This window comes from Staurois parvus, unplaced genomic scaffold (genome assembly GCF_062004578.1).
Source record: "Staurois parvus isolate SC_StPar_1 unplaced genomic scaffold, SC_StPar_1.0 ptg000409l, whole genome shotgun sequence".
In the NCBI taxonomy this organism is placed as follows: Eukaryota; Metazoa; Chordata; class Amphibia; order Anura; family Ranidae; genus Staurois; species Staurois parvus.
The window spans coordinates 4,047,989-4,069,430 of record NW_028318205.1 but is presented as its reverse complement, the minus strand read 5'-3'; the positions used below and the strand labels follow the sequence as shown (position 1 = coordinate 4,069,430).

General features: G+C 43.4%; 1 protein-coding gene and 6 non-coding genes across 7 annotated transcripts; all 7 read right to left on the bottom strand.

Annotated features, from left to right (window-relative positions):
- Positions 1-741: 741 nt before the first annotated feature.
- Positions 742-19,459, bottom strand: RPS7 (ribosomal protein S7). Its single transcript, XM_089686737.1, has 7 exons — positions 19,385-19,459; positions 16,833-16,914; positions 12,928-12,999; positions 10,937-11,080; positions 9,198-9,262; positions 2,839-2,989; positions 742-857 (listed from the first exon to the last, which is right to left on the bottom strand). Exons 2-7 carry the CDS (start codon positions 16,905-16,907, stop codon positions 780-782), a joined length of 585 nt encoding a protein of 194 aa, XP_089542863.1. The 5' UTR covers positions 16,908-16,914; positions 19,385-19,459; the 3' UTR covers positions 742-779.
- Positions 945-1,167, bottom strand: LOC149455055 (small nucleolar RNA SNORA73 family). The gene has a single exon (XR_016314126.1). It is a non-coding gene; the product is annotated as a small nucleolar RNA SNORA73 family (small nucleolar RNA).
- LOC149455054 (small nucleolar RNA SNORA73 family) lies at positions 8,193-8,414 on the bottom strand. Its single transcript, XR_016314128.1, has one exon. It is a non-coding gene; the product is annotated as a small nucleolar RNA SNORA73 family (small nucleolar RNA).
- Positions 10,157-10,377, bottom strand: LOC149455053 (small nucleolar RNA SNORA73 family). Its single transcript, XR_016314122.1, has one exon. It is a non-coding gene; the product is annotated as a small nucleolar RNA SNORA73 family (small nucleolar RNA).
- On the bottom strand, positions 12,407-12,628 carry LOC149455052 (small nucleolar RNA SNORA73 family). The gene has a single exon (XR_016314127.1). It is a non-coding gene; the product is annotated as a small nucleolar RNA SNORA73 family (small nucleolar RNA).
- Positions 13,977-14,199, bottom strand: LOC149455051 (small nucleolar RNA SNORA73 family). The gene has a single exon (XR_016314121.1). It is a non-coding gene; the product is annotated as a small nucleolar RNA SNORA73 family (small nucleolar RNA).
- Positions 17,051-17,273, bottom strand: LOC149455050 (small nucleolar RNA SNORA73 family). The gene has a single exon (XR_016314125.1). It is a non-coding gene; the product is annotated as a small nucleolar RNA SNORA73 family (small nucleolar RNA).
- Positions 19,460-21,442: the final 1,983 nt, after the last annotated feature.

The window sequence follows — 21,442 nt, the reverse complement described above, 5'->3', positions numbered from 1 at the left end:
CTTCTATCAGTGTCCATCCAAGCACAAGTTAAAGCTTGTAGGAAGGCGTTTTCATTCTGCTCTAAAAGGATGCAGGACCCCGCCCTGTGTCTGGACAGTGCCAATTGCAGGTGATCAGCACTCTCCCACAAAAAAAGAAAAAAAAAAACCCTCTAGCTATACACACCAAACTGAGCTTGTGCAGAGTGACTCCACACAATATAGGTCTCCTCAGGAGAGAAAAGTGAGTCACTAGAAGAATCAGAAGTCTGGATCAAATGGCCTTTCTACATAATGCAGAGGATTAACCCCCTTAAGTTCCACAAGTATAATAAGCATGCTTTACTGCATATAGATGGATTTTACGGTTGTCAGTTTAGTAACGCTTTAAAAAAAGGTATTACTCTAACATGATCCCCAAGTCAAACAAGCTTTAACTTCTTCACCAGGAATAGGACACATTGCTTATTTATGCCCAGTTAGGCTTTTGCCAACACTGCTTCTAAATTATCCAGGTTTGGTACAATTACTTTAATGCAGACGTGCCTCTACTGCAGTGATGTTATGAGCAGTATTTCATGACACAGACCCACACAGTGATACCAACCTACATTTGTGCATCTGTCTAAAATGAGAAGGGACACATTTACAATCAAGCAGTTCTACAAATAAAACCACTTTCCACTGATAAAACACATTTACTTACACATTAAAACATCTTTTTTTTTGGGGGGGGGGGGGAGCCGAAAACAGACAAAAACAAAAAGTAGAAGTATTTTTTTAATTACATCATTAGCACTTTACAGCTGAAATTCTGGGAATTCAAAAATCACATCTTTGCCTGTGAGTTTCTTGTAGACACCAGAAAATGTTTCAACCTAGATAAAAAAAAAAAAAAAAAAGGAAAAAAAACAAAAGTTACTCATACAACAAGAACAGATTGTAAACCTTATAGAAAATTCATATTATGTATCCTGCATGGTTTTTCTCCTCAGTAATAGCCAGAAGGCTCTGAGAAGTTGTAGGAATATACAGGACGCTGTCCGCACCAGCACGAAGGCGGGGGACATGCATGTTCTCCAACGTTGTGGAACGGGACTGTACGTCACTGCGCCATAAAGATGCTACGCTCCCATACGCCACCAGGACAGAGCCTGTGAGAGCAACCTCACAGGATATCCACGTTGGGTATTAAAAGAATAGCTGCATAAGAAAAAGTGAAAGCCTGCCACTACTGCACATTTAAAAAAAAAAAAAATAGTTGCTTGGCTATTACACTGACTCCCTTGGATTCAATATTTTAAGTCTCTTGTTTTGAATAAGTATGCATACAAGGATTTTTGACTGCACTGGCTGCATAATTGTTCTAGGTCAAGTGACCCAAAATATTGAAACCTGTGGACAAAAAAGTCTGGCATTATGATAAGGAAGCCACCTATGACCACCTTGGTCTCTCTAAAAGACTTTTATGCAACACATTTGTCAACAGGTAAAAGCTATAGTAGCATACAGCTATGCTCAATCTTGCTGGGATAGATACACAGGGTAAAAAAAAACAAAAAAAAAAAACACTTTTTGGCAACAGAAAAGGGTTACCTTCATTCCTGGTTAAAAATCTGAAGGTCTAGAATCTTAGCCACTTCCCACCTGTGGTAGACATATATTGCTGCCTCTCAGCAGGTGGCTTTAACCACTTGCCCTCCAGAGGATTTACCCCCTTCCTGACCCGGCCAATTTCTGTGATATGGCGCTGCATTACTTTAAATGACAATTGCGTGGTCATGCAACATTGCACCCATATTAAATTTATGTCCTTTTACCCCACAGAGCGTTCTTTCGGTGATATTTGATCACGTCTGTGGTTTTAATTTTTTGCACTATAAACAAAAAAATCCTGACAATTTTGGGGGAAAAAAAAAAAAAATTATGACTTTGCTATTAAACATGTCCAGTAAAAACAAAAAAACCAGACAAAAAAAACAAAAAAACCCCACAAATTTAAGACAAAATGTATTCCACCACAGGTCTGCTAAAAACGAAAAAAATAAATAAAATACATGTAAATTGGTTTACGTGAAAGTTATAGCATGGCAGCAATCAGTGACTTGTAGCGGAAGTGCGAAGGACATTCTGACACTGGGGGGAACAGACTTGGTGTCACTGTGGATGTCAGTGTCATCAATAGTGTGATCAGTGCTAATAAAAAGCATTGACTGTACTAATGGCACTGGGCAGGAAGGGCTTAACATGGGGCAAAGGGTTAACTGAGCTTTACACTGTCAGCACACTGCTTTGTATGGCTCTGCAAAGCAGTGTGCAGGAGCTGACAGGGGAGATATCTGTGGTGATACTCTGCGATCACCGGGTGATGGCATGGAATAACCACCCGGGACCCGGTGATAGACAGCTGAGGCCGCAAACAGGGCACGCAAGCATGTTAACAATGAGCAGAGATATATATCTATATCTCTATATCTATATATATCTATACATCTATCTATATATATATGTAAACATTACTGTACTGAGGGCATGCCCCCAGCGCAGTGACCAATGCATACTTGCAATAGGGAGCTTTCCGAACATGTGATCACATGGATAAGTCAGAATAATTCACTAACACAAGCAAACCCAACATCCCTATGTCAGCTGTGGCCAAAAGCCTTGCCCTATAGACATGTGGCCTTTACTTGAGAAAGTGCTCCTCTGGGTTTCATTCAGTAAAGCCAAGAAATTCTGTATATTTTTCATCCAGCCCAACTACACTTATTATGCAACTGCTAAACCAAGGTTGTGTTAAACAACTTAAAAGCCAAAGGCTTGTCCTTTCATTGTCTGACAACATTCAATAACAGTTACCTTGTGTTCAACATTGTTCTGTTGTGCTTTGTCCAAATGGACTTTAATAAGCCGACTGCCGTCCAACTTCACACGGATTCTCTTGCCCACAATTTCACTTGGGTACACTAAATCTTCAAGGATGGCATCATGTACTGCGGTCAGAGTACGGCTGGAATAAAACAGATGTAGGACGAGTTACCAAGTAGCAAAACAAAGGCAAACAAAAGAGGCAAAAATTATTTCCCCATTGTTGGCCATTTCTTTTAGGTGAAGGTTACCTGTGAGACACTAAGTATTTTAACATGTATCACTATCATCATATGAATCTAACAGCAAGAGTGAATACAGCTGGCCACAGAAACCAATCAGCCAATAAAGCAAGGAAAGGTGGTTTGATACAGAAAATGGGTAAAACAGGCACACAGCATTAAGTTTCCTTAACTTGTCCCAAGCCCCACCTATATTCTAGATTGCTAAATAGGAAGCCAAGATGCAAAGCTGAGGGACCAGTTGAACCCACCCTGTATGGCTAAAGTATTCAACCATTTGGAATTTTTCTACATTGCAGTATTACAACCTGAACTGGGATTCTGTCATTGATCTACACCCAAGTACCAATATGCTGACAGTTTAACCACTTCAGTACCAAGCACTTTTACCCCCTTCCTGCTCAGGCCAATTTTCAGCTTTCAGTGTTGTCGCAATTTGAATGACAGTTGTGCAGTCATGCAAAACTGTACCCATAAAAATGTTTTAGTATTTCCTTTCGCACAAATAGAGCTTTCTTTTGGTGGTATTTAATCACCACTGAGTTTATTTTTTGCTAAACAAAAATACCCCAAAACTTTTGAAACCCCGTTTTAGGCTAGGTTTACACTAATGCGGTGCATTGCATGTGATTCGCACAGGAACCGCACCACATTCCTGTGCAAATCACATGCAATTTGTGTTATGTATGGCTCCAACCGCACCAATAAGGTACAGGAACCTTTTTTGGGTCCACACTAGAATCTGATTGCATGGGCATTCACAACTATTAGATCCGATTCTGCACATTGCACTGTGTTTTGGGGACCAATTTCGGGGTATTTAACATACACACCCGCATCGGTTCACATGAACAGGGTGTGATTCTGATGTGGTGAAAACTCTGCTAATTCCACACCACATCAGTGTGAACCCAAGCTTAAGATCAACACAAACCAGGTACTCCGTAAATATAAACGGACATTTTATGTATTGCCAGCTAAGCTGCAGGCCGACAAGATTTGTTTCTCTATATAAAACATTGTCTGAAATCATAGCCATATCCAGTAGTGGTAATGTTTGCTCCACACTGCAACCTCAGCTTTGATTTATATGTCCACCATGAATATCCCACCGTCTTCAATGTTCAATAAAATGAACATAAAAATAAACAGCACTTTACATTACAGGCTGATCTTAATGCCCTCTTACTCAGCCCATAACGTAGGGCTCCTAATGGCGATTACAGCAGGATTTACAGTCCGTGAAATACAAAGGGGTTTATTTACTAAAGCTGGAGAGAGCAAAACTAGGTGCACTTCTGGATAGAAACCAATCAGCTTCCAGAGTTTATTGACAAATCTTAACCACTTCAGGTCTGGACACTTTCATCCCCTTCCTGCCCAGGCCAATTTTCAGCGCCATCACACTTTGAATGACAATTGCGCAGTCATGCAACACTGTACACATGAATTTTTTAGCATTTGTTTTGAGACAGATAAGACTTTATTTTGGTGGTATTTATTCACCACTGGGATTTTTATGCTATATAAAATGAAAAAGTCCAAACATTTAGGAAAAGAAAAAAGTGTTTTTCTTATAAAATATTGCAAATCTTTCTTAATAAATCTTGGCCAAAATGTATTCAGCTATCTTTTTAGTGAAAAAATAAAAAAACCAAATTAGTTTATGGCCAAAAATTATAATTTTTTTAAAATTTTTTAAGTTTTTTTTTTTATAATATTGTGTGTTTTTTAACATACTGTCACCCTATCAGTACAGTGACACCATAGTGACATTACTACTTGTGGGGGGAGGGGGGGGGGTGTGATTAAGATTTATTTATTTTACACCAATTGCTTTTACACCCATAAAGGCTGTAAAAGCAATAATTTCTCCTCCTCTCTGGCTGCATTCTTGCAGCCATTGAGAAATAATGCGATTGGTCACAGCTTGTCACATGGTACAAGGCTGTTGTGAATAGCCTTGTACCATGTGACCTGTGATCACAGATTTCACTTGTAGTGAGCAATGATGTCAGGAAGTGACATCTTGCTTACTACTATTCATGTGATCATTGATTGGCCAATCAGTGATCACATGATCGGGACCTCACACAGAGGTCCCGTACAGCGGTTGGTGTTCCCAGGGAGCGCACACAGGCAGTAAATGCGGGGGCCATTTATAAATGACCACCCGCTCCTGCACTGCTCCCGTCCGGCCAAGTACATGGGCCGGACAGGAAGTGGTTAATTGAACAAGCTGAGGCTAGAAGCTGATTAGCTACCATGCACAACTGCACCTGATTCTGAGTGAACCAGTTTTAGTTCTACCCCAATCTTTGATATTCTAAATTGGGATAGAGGAAGCAAAATTGATACACAAGGTGAGACACTGGCTTGAATCTATCTGAAGTCCAATTACTACAATTTATTTCCAGTCCAGACTCAAAAGTGAAAGTGGTGGACAAAAGAAAATATCCAGCTATGTAAAGAAGAACGTACCGATTGTCAAATTGGTGGAGCTGAGTGACCAAGAGTGGAAAGTGACTTTTGGCCCATTTTCTTCCCTATTAAAGGGGTGAAGCACAGTAGACCTATATTTCTACATGGGTCCAAGTGAGCTGGTGAGGGATTAACCAAAGCTTCACACAGAATTTGTGGTGGAATGGTCACTATAAATACTGCTGAACACAATTTGGATGTAGTTCAAATCACCACATTGATGGACTTAAGACGGTCACACTGAATGTGTTTATGTTACGTAAAGTTCACTTGTTTATATCAATTTTATTAGCATTGAAGACACTGGGATATTGTTCATTATATTGAGGAATTGCTTGATTGAGCAGCGTGGCATCAATATTTATCATCTTCATTTATTAAAAGTGTGGGAACACATTAGGTGTCAGCGGCAGCTCAGTTTTAGTATTTTATATTTAATTTGTTTGTTGTTTTGGGCACTTTAATTACTGAATGAATGACAGCACAGGAGTATTTTTAAGATTATATTTAAACCTTGTCTACTCAATTTACACCACCATATTCTCTCATGACTGAGATAGACAGAAGTTCCTCAGCATGCAAGTGTCCTAAGATAGCAATCTTTAGCTCTGCCATTTTAACCCTCCCTTTAATTCCTGCATTTATATAGTTAAAGCCACTCCCACACATTTCTTTGAAAGAAGGTATCCCCCGCTGTCGCATCTGGTACATGGGGAGGTGATGTGGCAGCCTTGCAGGCAACTATAGCAGCCTGGATTGCCTTTAAAACTCATCGTGGCTGTCGACATAAACCTCCAAATTTGCAACTATCCAACGTGGGAGTCCTCAGACTGGCTTTTGGACCACAACATCTAGACCTCAGAGGACTGGACATTGTAGGGCTAGCCTGGAGTGATCTTCAGACATTGCTCTTGCACAAGGTGCTTTGCCGACGTTTGCTTTCCATGTCTGGACCCACTGGCACTGCCTCTGCACGTGCCTCACCTGAATACTCAGTAAGCCCGTTTGCCCATGCACCTGTGCTCCCTCTTATTGGTCACTGGACACCATTGTTCCCAGTTGCACACTTAGGATGGTGTTCATGCTGGGAAGTGCCAGCATCCTCCACTGGGTGTAGTGTCACGCACACTTTAACCTGCCATAAAGCATCAAGGAAACATCTCCTTTCTACAGTTCCTGCTTGCAAAGGGTTATGTAGAAACCTGTTCCATTCCTGCTGCTCACCTACACTGACTTTGGTCTCTGACCACTGCTGCCAGGGTTTTATAGGTTCTTGAGGACTTGCCTCTTATCCTAAGCTTTGCCTAAGAGTGCTGCCACAGGAGAAGCTAACAGACCAAGTACTAAGCAGCTACAGTCAGGTCCATAAATATTGGGACATTGACACAATTCTAACATTTTTGGCTCTATACACCACCACAATGGATTTGAAATGAAAGGAACAAGATGTGCTTTAACTGCAGACTGTCAGCTTTCATTTGAGGGTATTTACATCCAAATCAGCAACAGATTCCAAATGCAAATAGCACACTTGAAATGAACTCTGGACCTTTTATCTGCTCATTGTAATTTGGATAATGAGGGAATAACACACCTGGCCATGGAACAGTTGAGAAGCTAATTGTCCCATTACTTTTGGTCCCATAACAAGTGGGAGGCACATATGCAAACTGTTGTAATTCCTACACCGTTCACCTGATTTGGATGTAAATACCCTCAAATTAAAGCTGACAGTCTGCAGTTAAAGCACATCTTGTTAAATTTTACTTCAAATCAATCCATTGTGGTGGTGTATAGAGCCAAAAATGTTAGAATTGTGTCGATGTCCCAATATTTATGGACCTGACTGTACATCCCCCACCCCATGGATTTCTAAATTTAACACTGCCCAAGGATCACTGTGGCTTAAACTAAGGAAAGGTCATTAAACTTCAAGGCTTTTAAGATAAAGTTAGACATTTCTTGCTTAATTTGATGGTCTTGCCAGGTCCCAGCAACTAAAGATTTGCCGTCTAGAACCATTTTAGAAACATGCAATTCGATTAATACCACGAGTTGCTCCTTTGGCCCATAAATTATTAGAGGTCTTCAGTGATTCACCCCCCCCCCCCTTTTTTTTTTGGATAGAATGGAGGGGGTTAGAACACCCATTTCTTTTTCCTGCTCCTGTAAGATTCACCCTCTATTAGTCCTGTTTACCATTATTTGCAAAGGCGAACGGTAAAAACCACCTTTTGGTGTGTCTTTAGACCAGGAATAGTGGGGAAATGTTTCAAAGAGGACATTTGTTCAGGTGACAACCAAGGATTCCCTCTGGAGAAGTTTCTTACTTCCTGGTTTAGCTATGGGACAGAAGTGAAGGCAAATCTCCCCAATGAGACATGAAATGGCAAAAATAAGCTGTACAGGGGTTATAACCCCTCCCTTACACTATCCAAAATGGAAAAAAGTTTTGTCTTTAGTTCTACTTATGGGTGCCAGAAAGTTTTTGATTTTGGGAGGAAATTGGGAGAAAGGGAGGTGAAATCACCACATCAAGGTAAGATAGCAATAAAAATTTGACATAAATATTTATTCAAGTCTATCCAATGCAAAAATGTTTGTCTCTCATGGAAAATCATATAATGTATCCTGCATGGTTTGTCTCCCCAGTCACTGCTAGCAAGCTCTGGAAAGCTGTAGGAATATACAGGAAGCCATCCACACCAGCCAGAAGGCGGGGGACATGCATGCTCTCCAACATTGTGGAACGGGACTGTACGTCACTGCGCCAGAAAACGCTACGCTCCCATACGCCACCAGGACAGAGCCTGTGAGAGCAACCTCACAGGATATCCATGTTGGGTTAGATATAAAATTTTATTTTTCACAGAGACTTGCATAAATATAACACTACTGCTTGAAAAACAGACATCTACTGCTCATATATTATAATACAGTATTTATATAGCGCCAAAAATTTGCTCAGCGCTGTACATTATAGTGGGAGACAGTACATGAGACAATACACAAAGGGTTCGAGGGCCCTGCTCCTTGGAGCTTACAATCTAGGAGGGAGGGGATAGTGGTACAGGAGGAAATAGCTGTGGGGGATGGAGTGGTAGGAAGAGTGAAGGAGATCAGTAATTAGCTGAGGGCGGAGTAGGCTCGAAGACATCCAAGACCTGATACACCTGGGCAAGAACCACATGTGATACTGCAATAAAGTTTAACAGTACAGAAATTTCAGGTGGGAGGAAAACAGCAGTTCTTATTTTTTTTAAGCTTCAAGCTTTACCGACAGTATCTTTTGAAAACATCACAGTGGTTAAGTGGTTAGCACTTCTGCCTGACAGTACTAGGGTCGCCGGTTCAAATCCCAACCACAGCACCACCTGCCTGGAGTTTGCATGTTCTCCCTGTGCCTGCGTGGGTTTCATCCCACACTCCAAAGACATGCTGGTAGGTTAATTGGCTCCTGTCTAAATTGGCCCTAGTATGTGTATGTATGAATGTGAGTTAGGGACCTTAGATTGTACACCCCTTGAGGGTTAGGGACTGATGTGAATGTACAATATATATGTAAAAGCGCTGTGAAATTGATGGTGCTATATAAATACCTGAAATAAATAAATAAAACCCACTTACCTTCTGGGACGCTTTTGCTTGTTTTTTGTGCGGCTTTTTCTTGTTGGTTTGGGCAGAATCCTTCTCTGTATAGGGAAATACAATTCACATCACTACACTTTATAGAGAACATGAAAAGTAACGATTTGTACATATGAAAGCCTTTAGAGACCAGACCATCAGTAGGTCAGAGTTAGGAGGTCTCAGCAGCTGTGTTAAGAGCAAAACACACACCATTCATTCATGTCTTTCAAATAGCATGTGTGAACTTTATGTGTCACTAAGCTCATCTGAGCATCACAATAAATGGCACATTGTGGCATGTTTGACCTTTTTCCCCCATCAGTGAATTTTTCACAAGTATACCATTTGTATTCAAGACAGAAGTAGTCCAAAATCACCATTTATTGAAGTGTTTCCACCAGAAACGTAAAAAATATGTCGAAGGGTAGGAAAGATTTCACTTGCAGAGAGATCAGTTTTCACGCATGCCTTAATGGGTTTTATATACGTTGTAGATTTGTGCACAACAAACATCTGCACGTGATACTAGTGTTGTGGTGTGAACAGGGCACACAGAGAACTGATTTCTCTGTGTCCTTGCAGAACGCATGCAGAAAAACTGACAACTCTGCACCATGTGTGAATGAGTCCTTAACGTTAAAGCAACAGTATTTATTTTTTTAAACATGCCATACTTCCTCCTCTGTGCAATAGTTTTCAGCAGCCCCAATCCTCATCAAATCAGCCTATAAGTTACCTCATTTTAAGTGCCTACAATTTTAAAACAGATGATTCTGGTCTTCTCCTTAACATGCATAGAGTTCTAAAAATTCAAAAACCTGGCAGCAAACAATCAAATCTATCCAAAACATTTCTCAGAATCCAAAATGCATAAAGCAACTAGGAAATCTGCTGACCAAACGAATACAGGAGATTTGTGCAGTGTTACGCTACCATCTAACATGTATATTATGTAGTTTTATGTCCTGCATGGTTTGTCTCCCCAGTAATTGCCCAAGGGCTCTAGGAAGTCGTAGGAATATACAGGACGCTGTCTGCACCAGCCCAAAGGCCAGGGACATGCATGTTATCCAACGTTGTGGAACGGGACTGTACGTCACTGCGTCAAAGACACTACGCTCCCATACGCCACCAGGACAGCGCCTATGAGAGCAACCTCACAGGATATCCACGTTGAAGTTTTTAGGTCTTATTTTATATGAATGTACATACAATATTAAAACATGTCAATTTCATATTTAACCTAATTTACACTATGATCAATGTACAGTTCTTGAAAGGCACCAACAAAAACAATGGTAACTGTTAAAGGCTCCCTCCCATCCTTCTTGCTTCGGTGGGGTTACGGACCCAGAGAGGGGGGGTGGGACAAGAAAACCCCTGACACAAACACACTTGTTCCAGATTAATAACCAAGGCAGTGACAACATCAGGATTACAGCATACACCAACAGGCCTGCAACAGCTGCTATATTTGTATCCAGACATGTCCTTTTAAATTAGAAGCCAGAAGCAATAAGCATTCATGTAAACTAGGCAAATGCTTATGCAATTCTGTGGTGGGCACACAATGTCTCCAGAGATAAGAAAAACTTAAGCAAGAACACTATTCTATGCAAATGACTGCTTTGAAATTCCGTATAAACCTACAATAGAAATAGGTGTGCTCATTCTCTTGGGGGGTAAAGAGAAAAAAAATCAGGGTGGGGGTTTGGGCTTTGAGTATATTTTCTTACCTGAGCAATGAAGACAACGTGCTTGCCGCTGAACTTCTTTTCCAGCTCGCGCACCAGCCTAACTTGGATCTTCTGGAAAGATTTCAGCTGAGGGACTGGAACGAAGATGATTATTGCTTTTCTACCACCCCCGACTTCAATTTCCTGTGAGAAACAGCAAAAATTAATGTGTGTATACCATGGCTTCCCCAGAAGATCCCTTCATAGGGCCATAGGGGCATATTAAAGCCAAAAGTTAAAATTTCAGAGGAACCTTTCCATAATAAACTACATTTTTCCTTCAGGAAAAGCTTTTAAGTGGTGCGACAGGGGTGTATTGCCACAAGGGGGGGGGGGGGGGGCGGCTGCTCCTTGGAAAAGGCACAGACGCGGCATGGGGACCTGGTGGGTTTCAGGACGGTATGCACAGCCAGACTCATTCCTGAGGATGTCCAGAGCTGTGAAGGGGAGTCTCTCTTTCGCCATTAGGGATGTTGGCTGGTGTATGGGGGGGAGTGGTAGTGGAAGACTCAGGTGGAGGGCAGGGGTGTTCTTGGTAAATGTCAGGCTCTTTCTGCGGGGGAAGGGAGGGGTGCCAATTTTTGTGTTGCCTAGGGCAGCACAAAACCTAAATACACCAGTGGTGTACGGGATGTACTAGCATCAATGAACTACCGTGGCAGTACACAGACCACAAGCTGTCAGCCACTAAGGGTTGTAGTCTCTCATTCACAGATGACTGAATAAGTGACAAGGCCGTGTGGAGCCCTGCACAGTGATTTTTTTTTTTTTTAATTTGATAGCTAGTGAGGGGGCAGAAGATCCCCCGGTAATTGTCAAAGCAGGGATCGGGAAAACAGCAGTGGCCGGTCTGATTGTAACATGTTACAAAAGGTGAACTTATCCTTTAAGGGCTTCATCACTCTAAAGTACTTTTGGCAAGTGGCTCTGACAGCCAAGCACCCTGTAAACACCAGATCACATCAACTATGACTCCTTCATGTGCCTTTCAGTACTGTGTAGGGGTAATGCTTACCTTTTTAAATGTTTTTGAAGTGTTACAAAATGACACATCATTCAAGTCTATGTGCATTCTGCAGTGACAGTCTGATAGATGCACTAATGAAAAAAACATTATATCTGCATTTTAACTCAATGCAATGCGACCTCAATGCACTCTTGGAGCATAAAACTGGGTACATAGAACACAATTTGTTATCCATGAGCCTCTGCATTGAGGACAGAAATGAGCCATTAGGCGATGAAACATGTGGACCATAACTGCATATTTAATTTCTATTACTACTTCCTGCAGCAGAGTAGGACATGCACACACACAAAAAAAAAAAATATATATCTTTCCCCACCACATCAAAAACCCCCAAACAAGTAAAATGGCACCAACCCAAATAACTCACCATATACTCATTTCAATAGCAAGTGAAAACTTTTAAAAAGCAGAAACACTGGAACTTTTAATTTATCTTTTATTTATGTGTCCTGCATGGTTTGTCTCCCCAGTAATAGCCCAAGAGCTCTGGGAAGTTGTAGGAATATACAGGAAGCTGTCCACGCCAGCCCAAAGGCGGGGGACATGCATATTCTCCAACGTTGTGGAACGGGACTGTACGTCACTGCGCCAGAAGACGCTACGCTCCCATACGCCACCAGGACAGAGCCTGTGAGAGCAACCTCACAGGATATCCACGTCAGTAAATATGATTTCTAAAGACCACTGGTAGCCAAGCCCAGATTGCTAGTGTGAATTGACGGTCACATTTTATTATAATACAGTTAATCATCAATGAGCCTAATTTAGTCCTCATTAGGCCAACTTTGAAAGAACCATCACCACATGGGATGGTAAAGTCCTTCACAGCCCCCCTGTATTGTTTTTTTTTATACTAGTCCTATGCTTCGAAGAAAGTGGTCATTTCCCTATGCCCCTGTAGCCAAGTCATTCAATAAGGTCACCATGATATGAGACATGCTTGAGAGCAGGTTTACTATACCTTTGCTGCAGTAATGTTTAATTCCCTTAGTTGAGCTTTAAGGTCAGAGTTCATCTCCAACTCCAGCAGAGCCTAGAATAGAAAATGACCAGATTAATGAGCCACTAAATGCAAAGCGGTGTTAAATAGTATTTTGAAAGCATTAAGTCAGTAAATGCACTGGGCATCAAGTGGTCAATTCAGACCTATGATGAAAACCACAAAAACATGTTACAATAGATTACTATATAATCCAGAACAAATACCAAGAGCCAGGTCACCAACATGCCTAATTAATGCTAATGATTTTTTTCCTCTCCTAAGACTTCTGAGCCTTTGACAAAAGTATTCATAGATTGTAAATTACTTCTTGGCCAGAGAAGTCTAGCTTATATATCCATGCTGCTAGCAAGGTCACTGCCCAAGAACGAATATGCAGTTTGTGAGTGAGCAAAATATCTTCTACATGAGGCTTCAAAGCCATGTACGTAACTTTGTGACATTCTTCTGCACATGCCCAATGTCCCCTAAAATATAAAAAAATGTTATCTTCTAGAGCTAAACGTCATTAACTGTCTAAAAAACAATGATGGAAAGCATCTAAAATTGGAACAGATTACAACTCCAGGGTTAACAATTTCTCCCTTTTAGAGTATGAACTCTGTACCAGGCAAAATTGTTTTCCCAATACCATCATATGTTAAAAGGGGAGGAGAAAAACAAACTTTTTTGTAAAAACACCTATTGGAGAGCATATTAAAATATGTATACTAACCAGAAGGTAGATGCCCACATCTACTCTCCAATTTGAACTCCTTGGTGCCAACAGTACACAAATATGCAGCCTCTTGGCAGGTGGGCATTGACAGAGAGGCTGCATATTTGCATACCCGATGTAAACAAACATGTGCCGAGAGCGTGTGCCCCTGGTGGCTACTGGCACCTCACGGAAAGACGATAGCTACTCGTGATCAGGAGCTTTCCGGTCATGCGACCACCCGGCCTCAGAAACCCCGTAAAGGGCCTGGAGATGCCAGTGCCAAGGGGTTAAGATGTAATCTAATTTACAGACGTGTACCCTGCATGGTTTGTCTCCCCAGTAATAGCCCAAGAGCTCTGAGAAGTCGTAGGAATATACAGGAAGCGTGTCCACACCAGCCCAAAGGCTGGGGACATGCATATTCTCCAACGTTGTGGAACGGGACTGTACGTCACTGCGCCAGAAAACGCTACGCTCCCATACGCCACCAGGACAGAGCCTGTGAGAGCAACCTCACAGGATATCCACGTCGGGTATTAAATGCTCAGCTGCAAACATCTTAACAATGTAAAATTATTCCTAAAGCTGACGTTTAGCCAAAAATCCTCTCTATAGCTTTGGTGACTCAACATACCTGTAATGAAGAATGCCCCACATTGTGCAGGCAGCTGGATCCTGTAGTAAAAAAAATGTTTGTGCAGGAATGCCCTATCCTCTTTCTGCTGTTGAAACTTCCAACGCTGCGCAAGTTAATGGCATCCTATAAGTTGCCATGAACACGCTGATGAGGAAGACCCACCCCTTTTCTTTGGGAAAAGAGGTTTCATTGTGTATACTGCATCTAACATTATATGAATAGGAACAGAATCATATGACTCATCAGACCTACCTCACTCAAGGATTGTGTTATATGCAGTATACCCTATGGAACAACATTTCCCAATTGGGGGGGCACTCCCATCAGACGCTTGTTCATATATGCGCAGGGCTGGTTTGCAGTGCAATTTGTAAGAGAGTCTGGTGCAGTTTAATTTAGCAGTTCAGCTGTGACTCCAGTGTAAATTGTTAGTATGACATTGGAAATCGCACCAGAACAAGGCTGAAAAATCGCACTGCAGCCATTTCACATATATGTGAACCAGTTCCACAGGAAAGGATTTTGGTTCACATGTCGTGCAAATCGGATGTGGTTCAAAATGCATCCAATTCGTATATGTGTGAACTGGGTCTCATAGAAGACTCGGCCTTCTCCCACTGCATTATTGCACCCTCTTCCAGCAGCATAAAGAGGACAGGGCATCTCCACACTGAAGACTTCAGTACAGCTTGGGACATACTTTATTACAGAAAAGTTAGGTCGCTAGAGACCGTTCTCTTCGGGAGGAAAAAAAATAGAACAAAAAAAACATGCTATAGACACATTCAGAATATCATAACCAATAAATACCAGTGTCATTTGTGGAACCTCTGGTTAAGCAATACAACCTTATCAGAAGACCCAGCACAGCCTGAACAGAGCAGCAGAATACTGATTAGGTCATCCCTGTGTGCATTCAGAAAATGCAGGCCACTGTATAGATAGAGCCTGTGGTGTCCCAAGGAGGTCTCTCTGGTTAAAGCAGCAGAAAGAACTGACTGGAGAAGAGGCTGGCCAGGTGACCAACAGGTCCTGGGTGTCTTTGAAACACTTTTATACAGCAATAAAATGTTTGTTAAGCATTTGTGATTTACAAGATGTGCCTTTTTTTTCTTTTTTTAAGCAGTAGTAAAGCCATGGTAAAGACTATACCAAAATTTTAATTGTCTGCCTACAGTTGCGAATATATTTTTTATTCATTAGAGGTACTTTTATAGCTCCATCGATTCACACAGCACTTTAGTAATACCTCGGTTTAAGAACACCTCGGTTAAAGTAATTTTTGGTTTACAAATGAAAATCCACTGAAAATAATGCCTCAGTTTACAAATTTTGTATGAATTTTTTTCGCAATACTAAGTGTATGTCAGTGCTGATTTTTAAATGCAGTAGCTGGCTCTTTTTTTTTCTCCACTATAGCTCACAGAATTAGTTGTCACTTTCCCCAAAATTAACTGAAATGTTGTTTCTTTTAAGAAACTAAAAAGAAACATTGTTTGACCACCCCCCCCCCTTTCCTGACCTGCCAGGCTGCATGCTCTGAAAAGGGTCTGGTATGGATTTTGGGGAGGAGCCCCACACCATTTTGTTTTAAATTTTGGCGTGGGAGTTCCCCTTAAAATCCATACCAGACACGAAGGGCTTGGTATGGATGGGAAGTGGGACCCCACGCAGTTTTTTTTTTTAATTATTTTTTTAATTGCCGGCAATTTTTTTTACATTCAGCTGTCAGTGGGGAACCCACTGTGACAGTGAAATATTAACACATGGTTGTCACTACCAAAATGCCGCATGACTTGATAAAATAACTCATGCGGTATTTATTAGTGTTTACTTTTTTCTGATCTCCGGAATAGATTAATTGGTTTTCAATGCATTCCTATGGGAAACGGCGTTTCAGTTTAAGAATTTTTTGCTATAAGTCCTGCAGAATGAATTAAATTCTTAAACCGAGGTATTACTGTATTTTACATTCACATCCGTCCCCAAGGAGCTTACAATACAAGGTCCCTGCACTCACATTCATACACATAATAGGGCCAATTTAGACAGGATCCAATTAACCTACCAGCATATCTTTGGACTGTGGGAGAAACATGCAAACTCCAGGTAGGTAGTGCTGTGGCTGGGATTCAAATCAGTGATCCTAGTACTGCTAGGCAGAAATGCTAACCCCTTAGCCAGTGCCATATAGGCAATTGGAAGGGTTGCAAGTAGTGCTATGCACTCTCAGCTCTGTCATGTTTCACATACATAGCTTAAAGGCTGGTACACACTGGCCAAATATAGGTCTAATGTCTGGCTTGTCAAATGCGCATGCTGGAAACCCAGCACCCAATTAGCACTGGCATCCAATGGTTTTGAGTGCTGATCAGTGTGTTCTGGCAGGGGCAGCCACCCTGTCAGAACACAAAGGCTCAATGGGGTGTATACCTAGCATAAGTCTTCACACTGCCACAGGTTTACTTTGAAGCCAGTAGTGGCTTACAAGACAAGTGAAAGCTATCAGTTAAAAGTGCAACTACTCACCTGGGAAATGCCAGACTCAAACTCGTCTGGCTTTTCGCCATTAGGCTTGACAATTTTGGCGCTTGAACTGAACATGGCCTTTCTGTAAGAGAAGGGAAATAAAGGAAGGTCATCAAAATTACCAATACTCAGTATCATTTAACTTATTCATTCAACAGGAAGGACAAACAACCAACAAAGCAATTTCAAGAAATGTGTTGACATTGCAATAAATAAAGATCTGTATCCTGCATGGTTTGTCTCCCCAGTCAAGGCCAAGCGGCTCTGGGAAGTTGTAGGAATATACAGGACGCCGTCCGCATCAGCCTGATGGCCAGGGACAGGCATGTTCTCCAACGTTGTGGAACGGGACTGTACGTCACTGCGCCATAAAGACGCTACGCTCCCATACGCCACCAGGACAGAGCCTATGAGAGCAACCTCACAAGATATCCACGTTGGTTAAGATGTACATTGGTAAAAGGACAGCAAAATTCAAGTCCACATTAAGGCATGTAACTGTATTAGAACAAAACATGCTAAGCAATACCCATTGGCAAATGTTTTCAATACCCGTGTGACACAGTGTTGGCCTACATTCACACAGACGCAATGGGATAAATCACATGTCAATAGGCCAAAAGTTGCTCAGGCTACACTTTAGGCAGTGCTGGGAAGCTGCATTGGGAGTGCACCCCATCAACACACCAACGTGTGCAATGATGGTAGGTGCAAAAGCCACAAAGGTCCACCAGGAAGTCCAACTAGAGAGAAGAGGAAGTCCTTGGAAAGACCAGCATGGCTATAACTGCAATTAGAGCAGAATAAGGTTACATTCACACTGACAATTACAGCCAATGTGAACTGTAGCAGCAGGAATCTTCTGAGGAAGGTAGAGCTGAGCAGGTAGGTGCGGCCACCGGCCCCATTCAGAACGGCAGGTCACCAGCAGCTGCATCTATCAGCGGCTCTTTGCACAATTATCTGCAGTGATCACTTCTGGACCCACACAAAGTGCATGCAGCAGCAATCACCGCAGCTAATCCATGGCTGTTCCCCAAAAGGGGGAACATAGCCTTTCACAGGCGTACGCATTAGTACACCCCAGTAATCAAGGCCTTAAATAGCTGCATTTGTATTCTTTATGCTTTTTTTCCCCAGGACTCCAGCCTGTAAGTCTAATTTCACCTTCCTTTAAAATGATAGTAAAGTCTCAATTTGGATACCCGTGCTATTTCTTCAGAGATCCATGCCGTGGCCGCCGTGCACATGCTCAGGAGTGACATCATCACGGTTCAGCCATTTAATTGGCTGCAGCGCAGGAACCCAGATGGAAGACCAGGAGTCTCTAAGGCAGTGATACCATGCTGCTGGGAGGACATTTTCTCAGGCAAGTCTTTCATAATGTGCTAGTATTCAATGCATACCAGCACATCATGCCTTTACCTTGCAGGGTATTCTTCCCCACATTTACTACCACTTTAACAGACCAAGCTGTCCAATTTACAGCAACTATCCCCATTCATAGAATAGGAAGGACAGGAGGAGCACACTTAACCAGAAAGCACGGGACAGGTCCAACCCCCTGCGGGCACCAACCCGGGCACAGACCCAGGGACAGGTCCGACCCCCCCGCGGGCACAGACCCAGGGACAGGTCCGACCCCCCCGCGGGCACAGACCCAGGGACAGGTCCGACCCCCCCCGCGGGCACAGACCCAGGGACAGGTCCGACCCCCCCCCGCGGGCACAGACCCAGGGACAGGTCCGACCCCCCCCCCCCGCGGGCACAGACCCAGGGACAGGTCCGACCCCCCCCCCCCCCGCGGGCACAGACCCAGGGACAGGTCCGACCCCCCCCGGCGGTCACAGACCCAGGGACAGGTCCGACCCCCCCCCCCCCCCCCGCGGGCACAGACCCAGGGACAGGTCCGACCCAACAGACACATTACACTTCCCTGACCCTTCTGAGCTGTATACTCCAGAGCTCCCTCCATTCATACTCCACACACCAGGCCTGATGTACACAAACCTTAGCAATGGATCTCAGGCGGCAGGATACACCATCCCGGAGTGATCAGCCATCACAGCAGTGTTCATCAATACAGAAAAGCTGCCCATACACTCTACAATCTGATCGTACAATCTGCCTTAGCTCTCCCAACACATAAGTAGCACAGAGGCCTACTTGGTGTCATAGGAATGCAGGTAATTATGTGTGTCCTTTTCTGACACAGTGTGGGTAAGTCTATGGAAGATTGTATAGTGTATGGCCAGGTGATTCGTATGAACACACCATTAGTGAGGCCTGTGCTGTACAATACAGAGCACCCCTCTATACACACACGTGCAGCCCGGCTCCATCCCCCCACATCCACCATCACCCGCCTGGCCGCTCCGATCCATTCACCAGCATCCATCGCCATCCTCCGCACACACCGCCCCGCACAGGGAGGGCATTGCACGCCGGGGAAGAAGGGGCTCTGTACCGTGAGCACACGCCGCCATTTCGGGCCGTCGGTGGGAACACACAGAAAAAAGACACATTCCTCTCGGAGGATCTGCCGCACTCACCGTCCTCTCTCAGTGACGGCCTAGGAAGAGGGCGAGATCTCGCGAGAGGAGCCCAGATCTCGCCCAGGCGAAAAGGACGATGGGACAGTGGTATTGAGTATTTCAATGCACTAACACGCCCTCCCGTGCGTCAGCTCCTGGCGGAAGTAAAGGACAATGAGTGAGGGCGGAAGGAGGGCTTTGTGAATGAATACTAGTGATGTTTTCGGCAATAAAGCCTTCTATAAGGCTGCTTTCACACTGAGGAGCTTTTGAAGCACTTTTTACGTCTTGCTTGCAGCATCTTTGGAGCATGTTTGTTCATTTAAACAAAAACCCTAAAAACGTATCTTACCATTGAAGTCAGTGAAAAATGCCTACAAAGCTCAACACCGCCTCTGAGAAGCGCCTTTTGGTGCAGTTTTTAAATCTTGTGTCCTTTAAAAAAAATGCTCAGAAAGTACGGTAAAAGAACATATGCGTTTTTGCAGAAGATCAGTGTAAAAGTAGCCTTAGGGTGGAAAGACGGTCTTACTGGTAACAGTAGCTGATTTATAGAGCACCATCATACTACAGTTGTAATATCGATAGTTTTACTCTTTTTTGATAAAGGTTTGGCTTGAGTAGGAAATGGTTAAAAGAGAAAAACAGGTAGACATAAAACCACATGGTGCAGGTGTCCCCCATTGGCCCTGACACCAAAAACTGAATGATCACATGACTGCTGATTGCTCACTTCTTGGTTTGTTAGAAGCAGAGAGCAGTGACGGTCAGTCACCACTCTCCACTCTGCCCCTTCAGTGCTCACTGGAGAGCTGGGCAGGGGAGGAATCAGCACAGATGGCTCTGGCTGTCAGCCATTCGCTGTCAATCAGGCCGCCAGATGGATCCCAACAATATTGTCAGGATACTTCCAGAGCCTGGAGTGACTCCGTCCCATCAGCTGAAAGATGGCAATAGCCCACCTCCAGTTGAATCTGGCTCACAGAAGAGCAAAAGTAAGTACATAGCTGTGGCCCACAAGAGAGGGTCTCTTGTGTCTTTCTTTTGGGCTTCTCTCATTTAAAACCCCATGCCAATGTTATGACATACGGTGACACCATAAAGCAGTGGTCTCCAAACTGTGGCCCAGGGGCCAGATGTGGTCCTTTACTTGCCCTTATCTGGTCCTGGGGGCACTATTCCAGCAACTGACACCAATGATGGGGCACCATTCGCTCTACTGACGCAATCAATAGGGCACTATTATTATTATTATACAGTTTTTATAAAGCGCCAATAGTTCGCTCAGCGCTGTACATTACAAAGGGGGACAGAACATGTGACAACAATACCAATACAATGCAAAACATGAGGGGATTGAGGGCCCTGCACTTTCGAGCTTACAATCTAGGAGTGAGGGGATGGTGGCACAGGAGGAGATAGCTGTGGGGGATGGAGTGGTAGGAAGAGTGGAGGAGGTCGGCAAGTTAGCAGGGGGTGGGGTAGGCTTCCCTAAAGAGGTGGGTTTTCATGGTGCGCCTAAAGGAGAGGAGAGTAGGTGATAATCTGATGGGTTGGGGCAGGGAGTTCCAGAGGATGGGTGACACCCTGGAGAAGTCCTGGAGGCGGGCATGGGAGGAGGAGACCAGGGAACTAGAGAAAAGGAGGTCTTGTAAGGAGCGGAGTGTGCGTGCTGGGCGATACTTGGATATTAGGTCAGTGATGTAGTTCGGGGCAGTATGGTGGACAGCTTTGTACGTCAGTGTTAGGATTTTGAATTTGATCCGTTGTGCAATCGGAAGCCAGTGGAGGGATTGGCAGAGGGGGGTGGCGGAAACGGAGCGGTTGGAAAGGTGAATGAGTCTGGCAGCCGTATTCAGGATCGACTATTCTTCTTAATGATAACAATGGGGCACCATTTTTCCCTTGAAAACCAATGATGGGGCACTGAGGCCAGGGCATTTTCTACTCCTGCTGGCTACAGTCTGCTCCCCAAAGCCCAGAGGATAGTTAGTAAACTGGCCCTTCGATCGGAAAGTTTGGAGACCCCTGCCGTAAAGCAACCAAAAAGAGAAAGAGCCAGCGCTCAACTCAAAG